The 21923-nt window shown below is 40.7% G+C and overlaps 1 protein-coding gene and 1 pseudogene across 1 annotated transcript in view; one reads left to right on the top strand and one right to left on the bottom strand.

Moving 5' to 3' along the window:
• DNAJC12 (DnaJ heat shock protein family (Hsp40) member C12) overlaps positions 1 to 21923 on the top strand; it is a 44773-nt gene that overhangs the window by 2693 nt on the left and 20157 nt on the right. The window contains exon 2 of the mRNA XM_010375425.2: positions 11810 to 11888. Coding sequence (XP_010373727.1) covers positions 11810 to 11888 — 79 coding nt within the window. The remainder of the gene's footprint in view (positions 1 to 11809; positions 11889 to 21923) is intronic.
• On the bottom strand, positions 1052 to 1682 carry LOC115900273 (annotated as a pseudogene).

Below are 21923 nucleotides of genomic sequence, written 5' to 3'. Positions count from 1 at the left end.
TCTCAATCTCTTGACCTTGTGATCTGCCTACCTTGGCCTCCTAAAGTGCTGGGATTACAGGCATGAGCCTCCGTGCCCAACTTTTCTCTTCTTTTTATAGGTATGCTTCTCATTAAAAAAAATTTTTATGATATTTTTTACTAATATGACATTTCCTTTACTTGATTTATATTGGATAGATTGCCTTTATTTCAAGTATTCCTTCATTTGATGCTCTAAAATTAACCAGAACTCATCATGCCCAAAAGCATTTTAGCTGTTATAATTTCAAAACAATTTGATATTTTAATTTTACTTATCACAATTGAATTGAGACACCCACGTAATACTTTTGCTTTGGTATATAGTTCTTACAATTTCAAGTTTGTGCTGGAAATTGATTAAAGTTATACATTCGATTCTCCTGCTTCAGCCTCCCGAGTAGCAGGGATTATAAGTGCATGCCACCACACCCAGCTAATTTTTGTATTTTTGTACAGATGAGCTTTCAACGTGTTGTCCAGGCTGGTCTCAAACTCCTGACCTCAAGTGATCTGCCCGCCTTGGCCTCCCAAAGTGTTGGGATTACAGGTGTGAGCCACCGTGCCCAGCCTCTATGCCTCAGTTTTCTAACCTGTAAATGGGAGTAAATAGTACCCACGTCATAGAGTTGTGGGGATTAAATAATATATGATATATAAAGTACTTTGAGCAGTGCCTGGTGCAGAGTACTAAGTTGTTGTGGTTGTGGCTGTGGCTGTTGTTTTGGCCCCCGCAGTGTTACTGTGCACTTGGAACTTAGTACACTTATCCTATCCTTGAGTTTGCATTATTTTAAAGATGTTTTATTTTGCAGTAATTTTTGACTTACAGAAAAGTTGTAAAAATAGTACACAGAGTTCCTATATACCCTTAACCCAGCTTCCCTTTATGTTAACATCATACCTAATGAAAGTACAATGATCAAAATCAGAAATTAAAAAAAAAATGTAGCTCTGAGGCATTTTATTATAAAAACTTCATACTCATATACATAAACTAAAATGAACTTAAAATTCATCATACATTTACTTCATTTTTTAGCTTGACCTTCTAGTAAATCTCTAGCTTCACTGATTTTGACTGCTATGATTTAAGAGTATAATTTATCGCCTGGTGCGGTGGCTCACGCCTGTAATCCCAGCACTTTGGGAGGCCGAGACGGGCGGATCACGAGGTCAGGAGATCGAGACCATCCTGGCTAATGCGGTGAAACCCCGTTTCTACTAAAAATACAAAAAAATTAGCTAGGCGTGGTGGCCTGTAGCCCCAGCTACTCGGGAGGCTGAGGCAGGAGAATGATGTGAACCCGGAAGGCGGAGCTTGCAGTGATCCGAGATTGCGCCACTGTACTCCAGCCTGGGTGACATTGCAAGACTCTGTCTCAAAAAAAAAAAAAAAAAGAGTATAATTTATTAATGAGCATCTCTTATTTTCCCTTTATTGGCAGTAGGACTTACCCTTGGTATTAATGCTCCTTTTTGTTTTGTCATTTTGGGTTCAAACTCACCTCAGTAATAGCCACCACTGAAGGCAGATTTTGGTAGACTTCGAAAAACTTGTTTTTCTTGAGGCTCCATGTGCTCCATGGCTTGCAAAACATAATGGCCTGCAAATACTGCAGCAGCAATGGTTGGTCCAGCTGATACCATTGTACTGGCCATGGTTCTGACTGGGCTCCCCTGCCTCTACTGAAAGCATGGATCATCCCAGCCCAGAGGTCACGGCCAACAACTGCACATCTTTGCCAGAGAGTGACGCAGCCGCTGACTGCAAGCACAAACCACCAAAAAATCAGAAAATTAACATTGCTACAATTAACCCTACCATGGTCCAGCAAACATTTTTTTGTAAAGGACCAGATAGAGTCAGGACTAGAATGAGGCAAGTAGGGTGTGTAGGATGCAAAATTTAAGGAGGCACTAACATTTAGGGTTGTACACACACAGAAATTTGAGAGAGAGAGAGAAAGAGAGAGAGAGAGGAGAGGGAGAGGGAGAGGGAGAGAGAGAGAGGATATTTCCTTAAACCTAGGTGTCCTGCTTGCCTCACCTGGTGCTGATCCTGAGATAGCAAATATTTTAGGCTTTGCAGGCTTTACAGTCTCTGTCCTAACTACTCAGCTCTGCCATTGGAGAAAACAGCCATAGACGACATGTAAGTGAATGATCTTGGCTGTCTTCCAATAAAGCTTTAATTAAAAAACAGGCAGCAGCAGGCCAGAGTCAGTTAATCCCTGATCTAAATTATAAATCTTATCTAATTTCATCAGTTTTCCTACTAATGCCCTTTTTCTGTTCTAGGATCCAAGCCAGGATCCCTTATTACGCTTTGTTGTCTTGTTCCCTTAGTGACCTCCAACCTGATGCTTTCTTCTACCTTTTTTGTCTTTCATGACCTGGACACTTTGAAGAATACTGGTCAGTTATTTTGTAGAATGTCCCTTAATTTGACTTTGTTTGATATTTTCTCATGATTAGATTAAGGTTATGCATTTTTGGAAAGAACTCCTCAGAAGTGATGTTGTGCCTTTCTTAGTATCTCATGTCGGGGTGCATGATATGGATGTGCCTTACTGACCTTGAGCACTTCGTTAAGATGATATCTGTCAGGTGTTTTCTGCTAGGTTTTTCCAGGTAGGGTTGTTATTTTTCCTTTTGTAATTAACAAATATCTTGGGGAAGATACTTTGAAACTGTACTGTTTCTCCTTAAACTTTTACTCACTAAGTTTAGCATCCTTTGGTGGATCTTGCCTGTAACAATTACTACTGTGGTGTTTGCCTAATGATGACTTTCTTTTTCTCATTAATGTTATATTTATTAGCATTCTACAGTAAGGAAATTCTTCAGTAAGGAAAAACTCTCCCTTCTGCCACATTTATTTGTTTATTTGGCTTAGTTTTATCACTATCAATTAATAGCTACTGTATTTTAAGTGTTATAACCCACATATTACCATTATTTATTTTGTGTCTTAAATTGTTTCTATTCCTCATGTCTTAATTAGTTATCATTTGATTAGAATGATGTAGGAGGATCTCTCATTTATTTAAGAGATATTGCTAGTATCTGGAATTTTGTGGGAAAAATCTAGTTTCAAAACGAGTGAATTAAAATAGTATATATCAATTAAATCAGTATTAAAATGAACCTTCTTTTCTTTTTTGAGATGGAGTTTCACTCTTGTTGCCCAGGCTGGAGTGCAATGACGCAATCTGGACTCACTGCAACCTTCGCCTCCCGGGTTCAAGCAATTCTCCTGCCTCAGCCTCCTGAGTAGCTGGGATTACAGGCATGCGCCACCACACCCCACTAATTTTTTGTATTTAGTAGAGATGGGGTTTCACCATGTTGGTCAGGCCGGTCTCAGACTCCTGACCTCAGGTGATCTGCCCACCTCAGCCTCTCAAAGTGTTGGGATTATAGGCGTGAGTCACCATGCCTGGCCAAATCTTCTCTTTTCTGCAGCACATTCTGCAGCATATGAATTTCCATCACTGGAATCAATTCACTTTTAATGAATTAGCCATAATTTTCAGAAAGCTCCTGTTACACTATAGTTATGTTACTTGAAGAACATCTGTCAGTTTATGATCAAGTATTTATTGAACATTTCCTATTGGGCCAGTACTAGAAGTGATATAGGTGGGGAACAAAACAAAACAAAACAAAAAGGTGAGACATGGTGCTAGTGTGTAAAGAACCTGGTATCCAATTAAGGAGCCAAAGCTAATACACAGGAAACAATTTGAGAACAATTAAGTATTGTGCTGTGTACTGTTCTATAAGTGCAGCAGAAATTAAAGAAAGACTATCTGAATAGATTTCAGAAAGAGATGGGGCTTGAAATGGCCTTCCTAGATGGCCATAATTTTAATGCACTGTGGGAGAGACAGGGCATTTGTATGGCTAGGAAATCTTGGAGAAGATTCATCCAAGTGGGAATTGGATTAGTCTCCACGGCACACTGGAGTATTTCCTTGCTGAGACAAAAATACTTTGCTGCAGAATATGGAAAAGAAAAGTTTCTAAGTTTTAGATTTAAGTTCTAAAATTAATATATGTTCAATAAGGAAATGTGGAATACAAAGAAAGCACAAATAAAAATGTTAACCTACGTGTTTAACATTTTGGAGTATGACTTATACAGGTTAATTATCTGTGCATATATGCTATATCCGTATATGTATATAAATAAGTAAATGCATATGTGTGTATGTATGTATGTATGTATTTTTGAGATGGATTCTTGCCCTGTGGTCCAGGCTGGAGTGCAATGGTACGATCTCAGCTCACTGCAACCTCCACCTCCCGGGTTCAAGTGATTCTTCTGTCTCAGCCTCCCAAGTAGCTGGGACTACAGGCATGTGATACCACGCCCAGGTAATTTTTTGTATCTTTAGTAGAGATGAGGTTTCACCATGTTGGTCAGGCTGGTCTTGAATTCCTGACCTCATGATCCGCCCACCTTGACCTCCCAAAGTGTTGGGATTACAGGCCTGAGCCACCACACCTGGCCTATGTGTATGTATTTATATGTGTATTTTTGTATGTATTTGGAATCAGACTACATGGGTTCAGTCCCTAGATGTGCTACTTATTAGCTGTGTGACCTTGGGAAAATTCCTTAATTTTTCTATGTCTTGATTTCCTAATCTGCAAAATGAGAATAATGATAGTATTAACCTCACACAGCTGTGGGAATTAAATGAAACACTCTATGTAAAGTGCTTAGAAAAGTGCCTGCCACATATTAAGTATCAATATTTTTTGAGATAGAGTCTTGCTCTGTCACTCAGGCTGGAGTGCAGCGGCGCGATCTCAGCTCACTGCAACCTCCGCCTCCCAGGATCAAGCGATTCTTGTGTCTCAGCCTCCCAAGTAGCTGGGACTACAGGCCATGCCAGGCTATTTTTTTATTTTTAGTAGAGACAGGGTTTTGCCATTTGGCAGTTGACCAGGCTGGTCTTGAACTCCTGACCTCAGGTAATCTGCCCGCCTCAGCATCCCAAAGTGCTGGATTACAGGTGTGAGCCACTGCACCCAGGTCAATAAATTTAAAATAATAATAATTATCATTATTATATACATATATGTTACATAATCCCTTTTGAGATAAGACATGGATTTAAATTGCACAGAATACTTATATATTATATGCAGTATAACATAATATATTGCACATAATATCTTACCTTTTCTCATAGAAATATTTCAATTTTCTCAGGTTGTTAAAAATCTTTTATGACAAGATAATTTTTTAAATGACTGAAGTATTGGCTGGGCGCGGTGGCTCGAGCCTGTAATCCCAGCACTTTGGGAGGCCGAGACGGGCGGATCACAAGGTCAGGAGATCGAGACCATCCTGGCTAACACGGTGAAACCCCGTCTCTACTAAAAAGTACAAAAAACTAGCCGGGCGAGGTGGCGGGCGCCTGTAGTCCCAGCTACTCGGGAGGCTGAGGCAGGAGAATGGCGTGAACCTGGGAGGCGGAGCTTGCAGTGAGCTGAGATCCGGCCACTGCACTCCAGCTTGGGTGACAGAGCGAGACTCCATCTCAAAAAAAAAAAAAAAAAAAAAAAAAAAAAAAAAAAAAAAAAATCTATTAAAAAAATAAATGACTGAAGTATTCTAACTTACAGTTACATTACAATCAACTGTAACAAATATCCTATTATTGGACATATAGGTTGTAAGAATTAAAGAAAGAGGAGAGAAACATGAAGGGCGACTCGACAGTCAACAGGGACAGGTTTATTTATTTATTTTTATTTTTTATTTTTTTGAGACGGAGTCTCGCTCTGCCCCCCAGGCTCGAGTGCAGTGGTGCAATCTCTGCTCACTGCAAGCTCCGCCTCCCAGGTTCACGCCATTCTCCTGCCTCAGCCTCCCGAGTAGCTGGGACTATAGGCGGCCGCCACCGCGCCCGGCTAATTTTTTGTATTTTTAGTAGAGACAGGGTTTCACCGTGTTAGCCAGGATGGTCTCGATCTCCTGACCTCGTGATCCACCCGCCTTGGCCTCCCAAAGTGCTGGGATTATAGGCGTGAGCCACTGCGCCCGGCCTGACAGGTTTATTTTGAATAAACCTGAGAGGGGCGGCTGGCTGAGTTAGGTTAGAGAGGCACTCTCTTACAGACTAAGAGTTTTTAAGGATTCAGGGTGGGAGAGTTTATCAGAGGCTTGGACTGCTTCCCTGTGTCTTTGTTGTGCTTATCTGGGAGGGAGAGTTGTGTGTTCCCATACATCTTTCTGCAGCTGCAGGCATACCCCTCGAGTCTGCTTTTTGCTTCCCTATCTTGGTACACCTGAAGGGAAAGGAACGTGCTTATTAAGGCCCACTGTTTTACTGGGGTCCATTGAATGAGGGTGAAGTTTGGCAGCTACTCCAGAGACTTTCCCCCCACCTCCCTCTGTGCCCGAGCTGTCTTATTTGTGTTTTACTGTCTGCTCTTTCTGGCTGCTTGCAGTTGGAAGAGAAGTGATTTCCTTGAAATGCATGAGGCTAGAAAGGGAGCTGGAATTTAAAGTGGCGGTGTTTGTCTCAGTTGATGGTGCTCCTGCTCTATCACAGGTTTTTGTTTAAAATTTATATTTTATTCTTGGACCTTCTTACAGCTATTCTTTTCTTACCTCTGATTATCTCCTTAGACAAATTCGTAAAATTGGAATTGTTGAATCAAAGGCTAGGAAATAAATTAAAGGCTCTTATTATACATGTGTGTATCTATATACAGAGAGATAGAAAATAGAGTATTTAACATTTTAAAATTTAAAAACAAGTCTAATTCTCAGTTTTATTTGTTATATAAGCAGGTTATGGTGACTGATGGTTAAAGACAGCACCCAGGAAGAGGAAACACATAGTTAATTACAGTTCTTAACAGGAAGTCATCTTTTCCTATTATTCGAAGGTGTTCTCAAAAGTTTAACAAAGAAAATAATAGAGTTATTAGTCTGGGTTTTATACATATGCCTATCTAATACCGCCTGACTTTGACTGTAAAAGTGAAGACATTTCTTATGAGAGTTGGCTAAGGATGACATGGAGCTGATCTACATATACAGAGATAAATACACACATATATCTATATATATATAGACACACATACATATATACACACACTCATACAAACATACATGTCTCAATGTTTTTCAAGAAAGTCTATACCTATTTACCTCCTCACCAGGAGAGCATGAATGTTCATTTCTTTGCACTCTCAGTAACACTGGTCATTACCATCCTTTGGATATTTTGATTTATTTGATTACGAGTAAAGTTGAACACTTTTTGTATGTTTACAGGACAACAGGGTAGGCAGTTTTGCAGACTACTGGACTTGGGTCAGGAAGGCAGGATTTGGTGGACCTTGACATGGAGGGTGTCAGCTCCAACGGACTGTACTTGGCAGTAGGCGCATGGAGTAGGGAGACCAGAAGATAAATACAATGTGTTCAAGATAAACTAACCCACTTTACCAGTTTACATAAAGCCAGCTCTATGGGAGCTTTGTAATAAACTTTATGATAGTAAATCTATGAAAATTAATGTAAGAAAGAAAAAGACTTTCTTAATTTTTTAAAATATGAATTTGTTAAAACCTAGAAAATATAAAGAAGAAAATAACAATCATGCATGTAAACAAACTGAGAGTCAATCATTTTGACACATTTGCTTCCATGTACTAAATACTGGAATTTTTTTTTTTTTTTTTTTTTTGAGACGGAGTTCCACTCTTGTGGAACTCCGTCTCAAAAAAAAACTCTCCAGGATGGAGTGCAATGGCATGATCTTGGCTCACTGCACCCTCTGCCTCCTGGGTTGAAGCAATTCTCCAACCTCAGCCTCCTGAGTAGCTGAGATTACAGGCGCCCGTAATTTTTATATTACGGCCACGTAATAAAACATTTTTATATTACGGTTAATTTTTATATTAAAAATTAGCCACGCCTGGCTAATTTTTATATTTTAGTAGAGATAAGATTTCACCATGTTGGTCAGGCTGGTCTCTAACTCCTGACCTCAGGTGATCCACCCACCTCAGCCTCCCAAAGTGCTGGGATTACAGGTGTGAGCCACTGTGCTCAGCCCAGAATTTTTTTTTTTTTTTTTTTTTTTTTTTTTTTTTTTTTTTTTTTTTGAGACAGAGCCCTGCTCTGTCACCCAGGCTAGAGTGCAGTGTCAAATTCTCGGCTCACTGCAATCTCCACCTCCTGGGCTCAAGGAATTCTCCTGCCCCAGCCTCCCGAGTAGCTGGGATTACAGGCTCATGCCACCATGCCCAGCTAATTTTTGTATTTTTAGTAGAGACAGAGTTTCACCATGTTGACCAGGCTGGTTTTGAACTCCTGACCTCAAGTGGTCCACCCACCTCAGCCTCCCGAACTGCAGGGATTATAGGCGTGAGCCACTGCACCCAGCCCAGAATGTTTTCTAGTGGGATAGAAATTAAAAAATAAAACAGCAGCAACAATAAAACCCCAAAACTTTCTACCTTTGATATATAGGTATAATTTTATCTATTTACATTATTTAAAAGCCCTAAGATATATATACATATGCATATATATAAATGCATTAAAAGTGCATCATTAGGCCAGGCGTGGTGACTCATGCCTGTAATCCCAGCACTTTGGGAAGCCAAGGCAGGCGGATTGCTTGGGCCCGGGAGTGGACAACATGGTAAAACCCCATCTCTACAAAACATACAAAATCAGCTGGGTGTGGTTGTCCGTGTCTGTAGTCCCAGCTTTTTGGGAGGCTGAGGTGGGAGGATTGCTTGGGCTCAGGAGGTGGAGGTTGCAGTGAACCAAAATGGCACCACTGCACTCCAGCCTGGGTCACAGAACAAGACGCTGACTCAAAAACAAACAAACAAACAAAAAACAGGTATGTCTTCAAGGATATAACGTGTTCTCTTGGGTATATTCCTTGAATGAGGAATAAAAGGATTTTGACTTTTTCACTTTTTTTCTGTAGTGATAGAATGTTTTTCAAAGAGAGTTTGTAAGTATTTATAAATGACTTACTAATTTAAAAATGCTTACTACTACACTCTATAGAATATTTAATAATTTAAAATTTAAAAACAAGTCTAATTCTCAGTTTTATTTGTTATGTAAGCAGGTTATGGTGACTGATGGTTAAAGACAGCACCCAGAAAGAGGAAACACATAGTTAATTACAGTTCCTAACAGGAAGTCATCTTTTCCTATTATTCACAGGTGTTCTCAGAAGTTTAACAAAGAAAATAATAGAGTTATTAGTCTGGGTTTTATACATATACCTATCTAATACAGTCTGACTTTGATTGTAAAAGTAAAGGCATTCCTTATGCGAGTTGACTAAGGATGACATGGAACTGATAAAAATATGTTTCTACCATGAATCTTTTGACAATATCCAGCTGAGGTGCTTGAGATTTAATTTCTCAAACAAGAGCTGATTTGTTTTCATTAATTAGTGGTTAGTAAATATGGAACCCCATGATAATTTCCTAAGCCTGATGAATTTGGCCGTAGGGCATGGTGACACATGCCCGTAATCCCAGCTCCTTGGGAGGCTGAACCAAGAGAATCACTTGAGCCCAGGAGTTCTGGGCTGTCATGCTGCGCCAACGGGCTGTCCACACTAAGTTCAGCATCAATATGGTGACCTCCCAGGAGTGGGGGACCACCAGGTTGCTTAAGGAGGGGTGAACCAGCCCAGGTTGGAAACGGAGCAGGTCAAAACGCCTGTGTTGATCAGTACTGGGATCGTGCCTGTGGATAGCCACTGCACTCCAGCCTGGGCAACATAGCGAGACTGTCTCTGAAAAGAAAAAAAAAAGAAAGAAAAAACAAAGTTTTACTGTTAAGTTAACAAAAAACTCAGCTCTTTTTAGTAACTATCTGAATGACTTTAGACTTTAACCACTTATATTTAATAATAGCCAGTATTATTGAGTTCTTATGATGATCAGGTTTTGTGTTAAGTGCTCTACTTATATTATTCATCTGATGTAAAGATGAGTAAACCTAGACACATGGATGTTATGTAATTTGCCTAAAACCTTGTGGCAGAACTGGGATTTCAAACCAAGCCATCTACCCAGGTGCGGTGGCTCACGCCTATAATCCCAGCACTTTGGGAGGCTGAGGCGATGGATCACCTAAGGTCAGGAGTTCGAGACCAGCCTGGCCAACATGGTGAAACACCTACTAAATCTCTAGTAAATCTCTACTAAAAATACAAAAACTAGCCAGGTGTGGTGGTGGGCACCTGTAATCCCAGCTACTGGGGAGGCTGAGGCAGGAGAATCACTTGAAGCCAGGAGGTGGAGGTTGCAGTGAGCCAAGATCGCACCACTGCACTCCAGACTGGATGACAGAGCGGGACTCTGTCTCAAAAATAAATAAATAAATAATAAATTAATTAAATTAAATAAAAATAAATAAAATAAAACCAAGCAGTCAGATTCTAAAGCCACATAACCACTATTGTTTCCTGCTGCTGTCATTGAAATTACAATTAATAAACCCAAGTCTTAATAATTCATGATAATAGGGATTAGATGGGTAAGTGATATCAAATCAAATCATTGATGCCACTCAAATCTCATTTTAGTTTGGGCTGGAGTTTCTGTTTTTCAAATCAAAATGTCTAATGAAGCTCCTAATTGGTAATAAAATTATCACATTTGGATTATGTTCTTTTTCATTTAATTCTGAAATTCTTAATAAAAAAGAGACCAAAAGACAGGAAGAAGGAGCTTTGTAATAGATAATTTGTAAATTATAACTTATAATTCAGAGACAGTTATCCTTGAGTAATGGTGGCTAAGCATCTTTGAAGAATTTGAATATTTTATAAATTCCTAGGAGAAACCTACCTGACCATTTTGGGTATGTATGTATGTATGTATGTATGTATGTATGTATTTATTTATTTAGAGACAGAGTCTCACTATGTCGTCCAGACTGGAGTGCAGTGGTGTGATCTTGGCTCACTGCAACCTCTGCCTCCCAGGTTCAAGCGATTCTCCTGTCTCAGCCTCCCAAGTAGCTGTGATTACAGGCACCTGCTACCACATCTGGCTAATTTTTGTAGTTTTAGTAGAGACAGGGTTTCAACATGTTGGCTAGGCTGGCCTCAAACTCCTGACCTTGTGATCTGCCCGCCTCGGCCTCCCAAAGTGCTGGGATGACAGGTGTGAGCCACCACGTCTGGCCTGGATATTTAAATATTTTGAGCTCATAGATATCTTGGGCCATCATTTAAATTAAGTAGTTAAATTGTCATCACAACAACTATTTCAGTAGGAGAGTTTATTGGATGCTTTCTGAATTTCGTTATTGAGGAAATTATTTCTTAGAGGAAAAAGTCAAAATAGAAATATAGGGATCAAAAAAAGTTGGGTTGATCATGGCTGTTTTGGGGAGGATTGATGCCCCAACTTCTTCCTTTATGACATTTAAGTTTGACCTTTTTTTTTTTTTTTGAGATAGGGTCTTGCTGTGTTACCCAGGCAAGAGTGCAGTGATGCCATCATAGCTCACTGCAGCCTTGAACTCCTGGGCTCAAGGGGTCCTCCTGCCTCAGCCTTCCAAGTAACTGGGACTACTGGCATGTGTCACCATGCCCAGCTAATTATTTTACATTTTGTAGAGACTGGATCTCGCTTTGTTGTCCAGGCTGGTCTTATTCCTGGCAATCCGCTTGCCTCAGCCTCCCAAAGTGTTGAGATTACAGGTGTGAGCCACTGCGCCTGGCATGACTCCTTATTTTAAACACTGATTTTTGTTTTAGGTTGAACAAATCCTGGCAGAATTTAAAGTCAGAGCTCTGGAATGTCACCCAGACAAGCATCCTGAAAACCCCAAAGCTGGTAAGAATTGAATAAAGCCTATTTCTCAAGAAAATGAGTAGTTTATAGAACCAAAAGCCAGTGAATAGTAACTTAATTTTTTTTTTTTTTTGAGACGGAGTCTCGCTCTGTTGCCTGGGCTGGAGTGCTGTGGCCGGATCTCAGCTCACTGCAAGCTGTGCCTCCCGGGTTTATGCCATTCTCCTGCCTCAGCCTCTTGAGTAGCTGGGACTACAGGCGCCCGCCACCTCGCCCGGCTAGTTTTTTGTATTTTTTAGTAGAGACGGGGTTTCACCATGTTAGCCAGGATGGTCTCGATCTCCTGACCTCGTGATCCGCTCGTCTCGGCCTCCCAAAGTGTTGGGCCTACAGGCTTGAGCCACCTCGCCCGGCTGTAACTTAATTTTTTCTTGTCTATTATGCTGAAACGTATTCTTTCTTTGCATTATTGGATGATAGAAAGGGAGAGGGCTGTGCAGGATCTTTTCTAATAGTAGTCGTTTAAGATCCATTTTTCTTTCTGCTATAATGTGTTGCTTTGTAGTTTAAAATTCTTCTAGTTCATGCTTTATTTCACCAGTTATTGAGTGTTAACATAACTTAAGTATATTTGTAACCAGGTGGTTGTCTTTTTTTTGTGTTGTTTTGTTTTTGAGACAGAGTCTCTGTCACCCAGGCTGGCGTGCCATGGTGCGATCATGGCTCACTGCAACCTCTGGCTCCCGGGCTCAAGCGATTCTCCTGCCTCAGCCTCCCAAGTAGCTGGGACTACGGGTGCACACCACCATGCCCAGCTAATTTTTTTTTCTTGTATTTTTTTAGTAGACAGGGTTTCACTATGTTGGGCAGGCTGGTCTCGAACTCCTGACCTCAAGTGATCCACCCGCCTCGGCCTCCCAGTGCTGGGATTACAGGTGTGTATCCAGCTAGGCAGTTGTCTTGATGAGAAACTTGTGATTTCTTCGTTACTGGGAACCCGAATATATCCATATATTCATACTTTTGTTTCTTTCCTTCACTATCACTTAAATATGCTTATGCCTATCCAGGCTTGTGAAAAACGTGAACAAACCAATAATCCTTCGGCAACCTGTCTCTCTTCTCTACTTCCCTGCCTCTCTTCTTCTCTTCAGACCCAGACTTCCTGAAAAAGAAGTCCACAGTTGATGTCCCTATTTCCCTTCTCCCTATTTTTCCGTTTATTCTACTCCGACTTCCCTAGTTTCTCAGAAATAGACCAAGGACTGCCTGAGTATCAAATCTAGTGGTTACCTTTTGGTACTTATCTCTCCTGAACTTGCATCAAAATTTGGCCCTGGTGACCATACCTTCTTCCTTGAAAGAAAGTTTTTTTTCTCCTAGCTGTCAGGATACTATGCACTCGTGGTTCTCCCCCAGCCTCTTTGGGCTGCTTTCTCTCAGTCTCCTTTGTGACTCCTCTGTTGCCCCAATATTCCCTCCTAAGTTCTCTTCTGAGCCCACTCCCCATTTTCTCCTGAAGCCTTGTCCATGTCTGTAGCTTAAATCACCAGCTCTTTTGATGGCCCCCAAATCTATCCTTAACCTAGTTCTCACTCCCCATGTTAAGACTGTAGTTTTGACTGTTTCTGGGAAATTTCCATTTGGAAACATTTCAAAGTCACCCTGTCAAAAATTAGACTCATTATTGTTATCACCCCCTCTGAAATCTTGTTTATTTTTCTGTGTTATCCCATCTCGATGAATGACACCACCATCCATTCAGGTGGTGTTGTGGAAGCCTTGTCGCCTTCCTCTCCCTCATGTCCATATCTGGGCAATTGCCAAACACTGTTGCTTTACCTTCCCGGTCCCTTTCCACTGTGTCCTCCTCCCTTCATCCTGGGTGCCATTGCTGTAGGTAAGCCCCCATCATTTCATGCCTGGATTACTATAGCATTCTTTAAGTGTTTCTCATTGCAGATTTTTCTTTTTAATTATGGAAGAAAATAGTATGCACAAAAAAGAATGAAGAATACTCTAACAGATGTCCACATATGTTCCACCCAGCTTAAAACTTTACCAGTGCAGTTGAAGTCTCTTGTGTTTTCCTACTCTGATTTTATCCTCAGGGTAGGTAACATTATATCTTAATTTTTTTTTTTTTTTTTTGAGATGGAGTTTTGCTCTTATTGCCCAGGCTGGAGTGCAATGGCACGATATTGGCTCACTGTAACCTCTGCCTCTTGGGTTCAAGCAATTCTCCTGCCTCAGCCTCCGGAGTAGCTGGTATTGCAGGCATGAACCACCACGCCCAGCTAATTTTGTATTTTTAGTAGAGACGGCATTTCTCCATGTTGGTCAGGCTGGTCTTGAACTCCCGACCTCAGGTGATCTGCCTGCCTTGGCCTCCCAAAGTGCTGGGATTACAGGTGTGAGCCACTGCGCCTGGCTTATATCTTAAATTTGATGGTTATGTTTACTATATGCATATAGCATGTGAGTATATGTGATTTTTCTATAAGGATAATATCATACTAAGACCTATCTATAATTCCACATGGCACAAATCCAAACTCTTCTTTATTTAGAAAATGTTTTCTTTGGGCACGGTGGCTCACGCCTGTAATTCCAGCACTTTGGGAGGCCGAGGTAGGTGGATCACCTGAGGTCAGGAGTTCAAGACCAGCCTGACCAACATGGAGAAACCCTGACTCTACTAAAAATACAAAATTAGCCAGGTGTAGTGGCGCATGCCTGTAATCCCAGCTACTTGGGAGGCTGAGGCAGGAGAATTGCTTGAATCCAGGAGGTGGAGTTTGTGGTGAGCAGAGGTTGCGCCATTGCACTCCAGCCTGGGCAACAAGAGCGAAACTCCATCTCAAAAAAACAAGAAAAAAAAAAAAAAAAAGAAAATGTTTTCCTTGTCTTAAAGTTCTTTATTTATTTTCTCTAGAAATCATTGATTCCTTTGATTTGCAAAAACAGATCATTTTTCTATATGTGAGGTAATCTTTTGTTAGATATTTAACTATTGCTTCTGCTCATTTGATTTTTTTATCCTTTTTATTAACTTGTTTAAGGTACCATGAGCAAATAATAAGTGTGAGCTTGATAAATTTGTGCATATGTATAACCGGGTTAACCACTGCCTAGACAGATGTGGAACATCTTCAGCACCCCAGAAATCCCTTTCACTTCTTGTTCAAAGTCAGCACCCTCTCTCATTTTTTGATCTCTATCACCATTGACTAGTTTTGCAGTTTTGGATTTCATATAAATCAAATCATACGGTATGTACTCTTTCGTGTGTAGCTTCTTTTGCTTCGCATTATGTCTGTGATGTACTGTGCAGTAGTTCATCCTTTGTCATTGTTGATACTTTAGGCACAAATTCCTTCATGCTGTGTACCTTAATTCTCCATCCCCTTTTGCTTTCCTTTGCCATGCCTAGAATTTCATGTTTCAGCCACTCAGAACTACAATAGTTCCTTCATGTGCCCTGCTCTTTCTATACCCCAGCCCTCTATGCTTGATGCTTTCTGCCTGGAACACTCTGTGGCTCACACACGTCCCTGACTACTTGGCCAGGTTGTGCTTCTGTGTCAGGTCTCAGCTGACCATCAATTGAGAAGTCCCGTGTGTCCCACCTACCAAGAGCACCCTGTACGTCAGGCAGCAGACTGTGTGTCACACTGTCTCCTTATTGCTTGCTTACTTATTAGTCATTCTGGAAGCTCAGTAAGGCAGACGCCCTGCTTGTCTTGTTCACAGTCGTATGCCCCTAGTGTGGCACTTACTGAAGAGGACATCTATTCTGCACAATTTCTTGAATAAGTGAATGCATAAACATTTCTCTCTCTCTCTCTCTTTTTTTTTTTTTTTGCATCAGTCTCACTCTGTTGCCCAGGCTGGAGTGCTGTGGCAGGATCTCGGCTCACTGCAACCTCTACTTCCCAGGTTCAAACAATTCTCGTGCCTCAGCCTCCTGAGAAGCTGGGATTACAGGCACGAGCCATCACACCTGGCTAATTTTTGTATTTTTGGTGCAAAAGGGGTTTCACCATGTTTGCCAGCTGGTCTTGATCTCCCAACCTCCGGTGATCCGCCTGTCAGCCTCCCAAAGGGCTGGGATTACAGGCATGAGCCACCGAACTGGGCCTGAACATTTCTTTTTCTTTTTTTTTTGAGACAGAGTCTCACTCTGTCGCCCAGTCTGGAGTACAGTGGCGCTATCTCCGCTCATTGCAAGCTCCTCCTCCCGTGTTCATGCCATTCTTCTGCCTCAGCCTCCTGAGTAGCTGGGACTACAGGCACCCACCACCACGCCTGGCTAATTTTTTTGTATTTTTAGTAGAGACGGAGTTTCACCGTGTTAGCCAGGATGGTCTTGATCTCCTGACCTCGTGATCCACCTGCCTCGGCCTCCCAAAGTGCTGGGATTACAGGCGTGAGCCACCGTGCCCGGCCCCTGGCACAAACATTTCTTTAGGGGATATATTAACTACCTGTCTGAACTGGAGCTAATATTAAGATAGGTGTCCTAGCATAAAATTATAAAAATTTAGGTCAGGCTCGGTGGCTCATGCCTGTAATCCTAGCACTTTGGGATGCCAAGGTGGGTGGTTCACCTGAGGTCAGGAATTTGAGACCAGCCTGATCAACATGGTGAAACTCTGTCTTTACTAAAAACGCAAAATTAGCTGGGCGTGGTCGCGCATGCCTATAATCCTAGCTACTTGGGAGGCTGAGGCAGGAGAATCGTTTGAACCCGGGAGGCAGATGTTGCAGTGAGCCGAGATCATGCCACTGCACTCCAGCCTGGGTAACAAGAGTGAAACTGTGTCCCAAAAAAAAAAAAAAATTATAAAAATTTGATAAACACTTAAAAACAACCACCACCCAGGTTATTCTTTAACTGGGTTCTTTTCAGTGAGGCATGACTGTGAGTTGTTTCTCTGTCCCTGACAAACAGTTTTTATTCAGGATACATGATGAATCACTGTATAATTATTGCCATTTCTAGTTGCCATAGTGATGGGGGTTTTCATGTATGGGCTGCCTCAAGGCGTCTTGTTCAGAGAAACACTGGACTGTGTAAATATTGTTTAAAATGAAAAGGCACACAGACATCAATATCTTCTCTAGTCAGGCATGCATTTGATATATGATTCAACCTTTGGGTAGAGGGTGTTTTTTAATCTAAGCATCCGTTTACTCAGTTTTCATTAATACAACTTTCTGAACATTTATGTGGACCTTTATACACTTGGATGATTAAGGTTACTGATGAAAGTATTTCAAATATATATATGAGACAGGATCTCGCTCTGTCTCCCAGGCTGGAGTGCAGTGGTGCAATCTTGGTTCACTGCAGTCTCAACCTCCCAGGCTCAAGCAATTCTCCCACCTCAGCTTCCCGAGTAGCTGGGACCACACATGTGTGTCACCACACCTGGGTAATTTTTTTATATTTTTAGTACAGACGGGGTTTTGCCATGTTGCCCAGGCTGGTCTCAAACTCCCGGACTCAAGCAGTCTTCCTTCTTTGGCCTCCCAAAGTGCTGGGATTACAGGAATGAGCTGCCGTGCCTGGCCAGACTATTTCAAAATCTATTTTTTAATTTTTTTAGGGGGACAGAATCTTGCTCTGTCGCCCAGGCTGGAGTGCAGTGGCACAATCTCAGCTCACTTCAACTTCTGTCTCCTGGGTTTAAGTGATTCTCTTGCCTCAGCCTTCCGAGTAGCTGGAACTACAAGCGTGTGCCACCACGCCCAGCTGATTTTTGTATTTTTAGTGGAAACGGGGTTTCACCATGTTGGCCAGGATGGTCTCAAACACCTGACCTCAAGTGATCCACCTGCGTCGGCCTCCCAAAGTGCCAGGATTACAGGAGTGAGCCACTGCACCCAACCTCAAAATATCTTTAAAAATTCACTTGGATACCGAAGTTTAGCTTGACAGAAATCCAGAATATAATGGACAGATTGTGAAATGTATCTAATTAAGGTGAAAAGTCAGACGGTAGAGGAACTTTGGGTAGGAGAAATTAAACTCATATCTATACCTTTTTGGTCTGCTAAATACAGCCTCAACTGTTGCCATTGAAATTACTGATGTGGTAGCATGGTGGAGTAGTGGATATAAACACAGGCTTGTTTGTCTGGATTGCTCCCATTCCACTTACAGTCTAGTTGATCTTGGGCAATCTTTCTGAGCCTCAGCATTCTCGTAGGTAAAGCAGGTAGACTAGTAGTATATTACTTCAAGCATCTTCTGTGAAGATTAAATGAGGAGTCCCGCATGTGGGAAGTGCTTAATGGATGCTGGCAATTTTAATTCAGTGGATTGTCTTTCCTTGCTTTTATGTAGCAGCCCAAGGTAGACATTTCACATGATGGGATAGTTTTCTCTTTTTATAAGTAATGATTAGATCATTCTTTTATTCCCTGAAAAAAAAAAAAGTAAATCTAAGGCCACTAGAAATCCCTTCCCCTCTGCAGATGTGGGTGCTGCAGACAGGACTGACTTTGCTATAGAAATAGTGTCCGTGAGCCCCAGAGCTCCTGGCTGGTGCTCATGCCAGCACTTTGTGTGGGTGACAGTAACTGTTTCAGATGAACACTTTATTAACTTCTCCATGGCCATGAAGAAAGTAGACTTAAGGCCGGGTGTGAAGGCTCACACCTGTAATCCCAGCACTTTGGGAGGCTGAGGTGAGCAGATCATGTGAGGTCAGGAGTTTGAGACAAGCCTGGTCAACATGGTGAAACCTCATCTCTACTAAAAGTACAAAAAATTAGCTGAGTGTGTTGGTGGGTGCCTGTAATCCCAGCCACTGTGGAGGCTGAGGCAGGAGAATCACATGAACCCAGGAGGCGGTGGTTGCAGTGAGGTGAGATCGTGCCACAGTGCTCCAGCCTGGGCTATAGAGAGAGACTCTGTCTCAAAAAAAAAAAAAAAAGAAAGAAAGAAAGTAAACTTCAGACTAAATTAAGAACCTGTGGAATGGCATTTTTGTTACTGATGTGCAAACTTCAAAGACATTTGGATATTAGAAGAAGGGGAACAATTTGTCCTTTGTTAACCAACATCTTTTAATGTCTCATTTTTTTTTTTTTACTTTACAGTCTTTACTGTTTTTCCCCATAGAATAAAAGTAATATAATTAATAAATAAATTAGAAGAAAAAGTCTGCTTTTATCTTTCCCTGATAGAGAACTACTATTAACAGTTGGTATATTTTCTTCCAGATTCTTTCAAAGCGTTTTTTGACATCATATCATTATTTCTCAAGTAATTGTAAATGGCATACATTTAAAATGTGACTGTTATAATACAAATTCTATTGTGAAATGTGAATTTAAAATAACCTCTGTATTTTGAAGGTAGACCCAGGAGTTAAATCAGAATGTCTGATGCAAGACTTCCGGCATCATTTGCTCATATAAGCTTACAAAATGAGATCTCTCTTCCCAGAACTGGCACGTGTTTACCTTGTGTGACTCATTTGATTAACTGCTACATTAATGGAAAAATATAAACCCAAACTTACCTTTGTTAAATGTGGTGAAGTGGATGGAACAAGAGAAAGTTCGCATTATAGGAAAGATAAGGTTTCTTTTTTCTTTCTGCTTATCAACTGTTGTTGAGGGACTTACATCAGAATAATTCTAAGCAACTTCTTTCATTCTGGGAATTCTGGAAAGTGAAGCCAACAATGACGAAGGTGACTCACAGATAAATACATAAATCTTTACAAGCACCACACGAGTAGCAAGTGGCATGTGCATCCTTGGTGGTAATTTAATAAGCTTTTTATTCCCATTGGAAAAAGTGACGTCTCATTTATATAATGGGACATGTACATTGTCGTCAGCAACAGGAAGGATTGCTCTCACTGGACCAAGCTGCTATGGCAAGATAGTTTTATTCATTCATTTATTTTCCTGTAGCTTTCAATAGCCCCATCTTTTTTTTTTTTTTTTTTTTTTTTTTTTGAGACTAAGTATTGTTCTTGTTGCCCAGGCTGGAGTGCAATGGCATGATCATGGCTCACTGAAACCTCCACCTCCTGGGTTCAAGCGATTCTCCTGCCTCAGCCTCCCAAGTAGCTGGGATAACAGGCATGCACCACCATGCCCGGCTTATTTTGTATTTTTAATATAGATGGGGCTTCTCCATGCTGGTCAGGCTGGTCTCGAACTCCTGACCTCAGGTGATCCGCCCATCTCGGCCTCCCAAAGTGCTGGGATTATAGGCATGAGTCACTGCACCCAGCCTCATTTAGCATATTTTCAAGACTCATTCATGTTGTAGCACATATCAACATTTCATTCCTTTTTATGGCTGGATGATAATTCTTTTATGTGGATATACCATATTTTGTTTATCAATTCACAGTTGATGGACATTTGTGTTATTTTTACTTTTGACTATTATGAATAATGCTGCTATTATATGCTAGTTTTTGTGTGGACATATGTTTTCATTTCTCCTGGATATATACCTAGGATTATAAAAGTTGGGTCATATGGCAACTCTGCTTAATATTTTTGAAGAACAGCCAAACTACTTTTCAAAGTGGCTATACCACTTTACATTCCCACCTGTCATGTGTGACAATTCCAATTTTTTCACATTCTAGACAATTATTATCCTTTAATTTTAGCCATCCTAGTAGGTATAAAGTGGTATCTCACTATGGTTTTGATTTGTATTTCCTCGAGGACTAATTCTGTTCAGGATCTTTTCAGGTGCTTATTGGCTATTTGTATATCTTCTTTGGAGAAAGGTTCATTCAAGCCTTTTGTCCATTTTGCATTTGAGTTATTTGTCTTATTATTGAGTTGTAAATGTTCTTTATAAATTCTAGATATAAGTACCTTATCAGATATATTATTTGCAAATATTTTTTCCCATTCCATGGCTTGTCATTTCACTTTCCTCATGGTATTCTTTGAGGCACAAAAGTTTTAATTTTGATATAGTCCAATTTATCTATTTCTTCTTTTGTTGCTTGTGCTTTTGGTGTCATATCTAAGGAGCTCTTGCCTAAGCTGAGGTCACAAAGATTTATTCCTATGTTTTTTTCTCAGTTTTTTATGGTTTTAACTCTTACATTTGGATCTGTGATCCATTTGAGTCAATATTTGTTTATAGCTTAAGGTAGAAATCTAAATTCATGCTTTTTATATATTGATATTCAGTTGTCCTAGCACCATTTGTTGAAGAGACTGATTTTTCTTCATTAAATTGTCTTGGCACTCTTGTTGAAATCAATTGACTGTAAATGTGAGGGGTTTGTTTCTGGATTCTCAATTCTATTCCATTTATAAGTATGTCTATCCTTATGTTAGTACCACACTGTTTTCACTACTGTAGCCTTGTAGTATAAGTTTTGAAATTCAGAGGTGTCTATTCTCCAAGTTTGCTCTTATTTTTTTCAAGAGTTATTTTTGGCAATTCTGGGTCCCTTGTATTTGCAAACAGATTTTTAGGACTAGATTGTCAATTTCTGCAAAAAAGGCAACTGGGATTTTGATAGTGATTATGTTGAATCTGCAGATCAGTTTGGGGAGTATTATCATTTTAGCAATAGTAAATCTTTATGAACATGGGATGTCTTTTCATTTATTTAGATCTTTTTTAGTGTCTTTTGACAATATTGTGTAGTTCCTTCTTTTGTTCAATTTTTAAAAGATATTATATTCTTCTTGAAGCCTTTTTTTTTTTTTTTGAGAAAGAGTCTCGCTCTGTCACCCAGGCAGATTAATGGTGTGGTCTCAGCTCACTGCAACCTCTGTCTCCCAGGTTCAAGTGATTCTCCTTCGTCAGCCTCCTGAGTAGCTGGGATTACAGGTGCCTGCCACCATACCCAACTAATTTTTTTTTTTTTTTTTTTATATTTAGTAGAGACGGGGTGTCACCATGTTGGCCAGGCTGGTCTCGAACTCCTGACCTCATGATCTGCCCGCCTTGGACTCCCAAAGTGCTGGACTACAGGCATGAGCCACCATGTCCGGCTCTTGATGCTCTTATAAATGGAATTTTCTTAATTTCACCTTCAGATTGTTCATTGCTAATGTGTAGAGACA

The sequence above is a fragment of the Rhinopithecus roxellana genome, chromosome 11 (assembly GCF_007565055.1).
Source record: "Rhinopithecus roxellana isolate Shanxi Qingling chromosome 11, ASM756505v1, whole genome shotgun sequence".
In the NCBI taxonomy this organism is placed as follows: Eukaryota; Metazoa; Chordata; class Mammalia; order Primates; family Cercopithecidae; genus Rhinopithecus; species Rhinopithecus roxellana.
The sequence above is the reverse complement of the archived record's forward strand: the minus strand, read 5'-3'. Positions and strand labels throughout refer to the sequence as shown.